The 2,749-nt window shown below is 43.8% G+C and overlaps 1 protein-coding gene across 1 annotated transcript; it reads right to left on the reverse strand.

Annotated features, from left to right (window-relative positions):
- Positions 1–35: 35 nt before the first annotated feature.
- Positions 36–357, reverse strand: PHALS_10408 (uncharacterized protein; the record flags this gene model as incomplete). Its single annotated transcript, XM_024725828.1, has 2 exons — positions 36–251; positions 316–357. 2 exons carry the CDS (start codon positions 355–357, stop codon positions 36–38), a joined length of 258 nt encoding a protein of 85 aa, XP_024576565.1.
- Between the last annotated feature and the right edge of the window lie 2,392 nt (positions 358–2,749).

Below are 2,749 nucleotides of genomic sequence, written 5' to 3' on the forward strand. Positions count from 1 at the left end.
ATTAGAATTATGATATCGCGAGGTCGAAATCATTCTCATTTAAATGACCAAGCGCGATTGTCAAAGCCTGAGAATGCATACCGATACCAATAAAAGAGAAAGAGACTGCGTCGCCCAATGCTGGCACGGCTTCGCAAACGTGACAGCTCTATCTGTTGGAGCAGAAAGACTAAGTTGTCATGCGGATCAGTGATTTGAGTTTGTACAGTGTCCCATATCAAGTACGATACTCCAGTTTCACGCCAAGGGTACTACATGGATGGCGGTGTACAAGACGACATTAGCAACCTGACAAGGCTTGCTACATGGCCATACCAAAGAAACTGTAACCTTTGAGTCTATAGCTGAATACGTCATGACGTCGATGATATGTAGAAGCTTTAGCGAGCTAATTGCAAGTGCTCACTACAAGTTTTCACGTCAAGTCTTGCTGTACAATTGTGCAAAATACAACTGTACGAGATCCAAACTGCATATTTGAGAAATTGTGAATATTCACAAGTCCAGAAATACGGTAACGGTACTTATGGAGATGGTAGAGGAGAGGTCCATTGTATATGTGGGATGCAAGCAGCTTATCCGACAGCTTTCATGCGTTATAGTGAATCCTATACATCTTGTATTCATTTGAATACAACTGAGTATACGACACTCGTGAGCAAGCAGCGCAACCGTAAAATGTAATTACTTTTGGAGGCGGAGCGTAAGAAATTAATTTGACTGTGAGATAGCATGATTTTACGCTAAATACATCTGTTTTGGCTTAAACAATAATAATAAAAAATGTTCTGCGTAGCGTGAAAAAATAACCTATAAATTAGGAACAGATTTTAAAACTAATGTTCACCATGCTGACAGCGAACATTTCCGCGAATTTCTCTTTTCATAGTTCCATCACTTCGTTTAAGTACTAACCATGTTGCTTCCTCATAGGTCCGTATTTTGGTAATTCTGACGTTGGCTATATGCCCGAGGGGCAAAAGTGACAATGGTATGATGTATATGCCAATAGTACGAGACATACTTCAGTATACGCCCCATATAATGTAGGCCACACTAAGGTCCTAATTATTCTGCAGTGTTAATACATCACGCAGCGGAGGACGTTCTATGTTCTATTTTACATATTGCAACAAACCGTGCTATATTTACGAGCGTAAGCAATATCAGAGGTCCTCTGTTTGATGGCACATCGAGTCGCTGAAATAGATGCGGCCTCCACAGGCGACAAACTACTAGCGATACTGCCGATATTTTCTTCGAAGTTAACCATCATATTTTCGACCCGACACTTGTGTCTTTGCAGAGCAACATCGGTAACGCCAGTTCCCACAAGTCGAGCGCTCTCAACGCTCCATTTCTCTTCTGTATGAAAAGCATCCTTTGCGCCCATCCTTGCGGTGGAGACCCTTACGACACCCCGCCGCGGAACGACGACGTTCAGCTTGATGATGATAAGACCGATTTCGCTGAACGAGTGAAGTTTGTGTCTATACGCGAGAGCGCCATAGCGACCCTAGCAGTCGCAATTATGGAGGTAGTATATCAAAAGCAGTCCGTACAAAATCTTATTACACACCTGTTCGTGCGGGTCTTGAGCTCTAATCTAAGTAAAATAAGTACTTAAAGTCGTTCTTAGAGCACTTTCCGAAACTTCAAAGAAGAGATTGCCTGCGGGGGTCAGAAAGTGACCCCCGCAGGCAATCTCTTCTTTGAAGTTTCGCAAGCGCTTGGAGGCCAAGCATTTGGGTGAGACCGTGCCCTTGGAGACTGTAAGCGCCGGCAAAGTGCCGAAGGGAATCATACTCAATTCGCGCTAGGTAAAGATGATACATTGCTCCACTTATTTCAAAAGCTTTATAAACTGGGGTTAGTCTCGAGCGTCGTTTAATGTTTGACCGTACCAAGTATAAAGTACAACGTAGATGGCGAAGTGGACACTCACCAACTCCAGATCCTGCTGTTAAGAGCCCTGCTCCTCTCCATAAGCCGGCTGCTTTAGCTACCGACCATTTTAAACGTTGGAATATGGTCACCTCCTCTCACCAATTGAAACAGCGTTCCGCTGGGCTACCATGTCTCTTCGTTGAGGTCTTACTCCTATTAGCACTCTAAATAAGGGTATCCCTTTTACTTCACCATATGCTAATTACAGCCCTGGTGAATACATCAGCCTTTTAAGCATCCAAAGAAAGTAAGTCACTTCTGAAGCATTGAGCTGAACCTGCGGATGACGACCCTCCCGCGGCTGGCTTTCGTGATATCTCTCGATTATGGCGGCTCATCACTCTCTTTGAAGGTCGTGGCGTGCGGAAGAAACTGACTTGAGTTATCTTATGGATGCGTAGTTTGAACTGAACAATTGTACCGATTGGCAGGAGGCTTCGCAATTGACAGAAAATCTTATCGTTGGCCTGAAGTAGAAGATAGCTCAGGTACAGCCTAAATTGAAACCTTTTAGTCTGATTAGGAGCAGTTTGCCTCCAAAAGGCCTATTTGAGCGGGGTCATGGTTTGGTTATACATGCCGCTTTGGACATAGATTACGTCGTATAATATTCAGGGTACTAGAAGTATAGCGCGTATCCATTAATATCTACGACCATAAATGGTATACCTTAGCGAGGTCTCAACACATTTTTGAGACAACAGGCTTTGCATGTATACTCAGGCTAGCACCGTTGATAAAGCCCAATCACTTTCAGCAAACTCTGCTGGTGTCCGTCTGCTTCTGGCATTTGCAAGTTGTC

The sequence above is a fragment of the Plasmopara halstedii genome (genome assembly GCF_900000015.1).
Source record: "Plasmopara halstedii genome assembly, contig: Scaffold_470, whole genome shotgun sequence".
Classification (NCBI taxonomy): Eukaryota; Oomycota; class Peronosporomycetes; order Peronosporales; family Peronosporaceae; genus Plasmopara; species Plasmopara halstedii.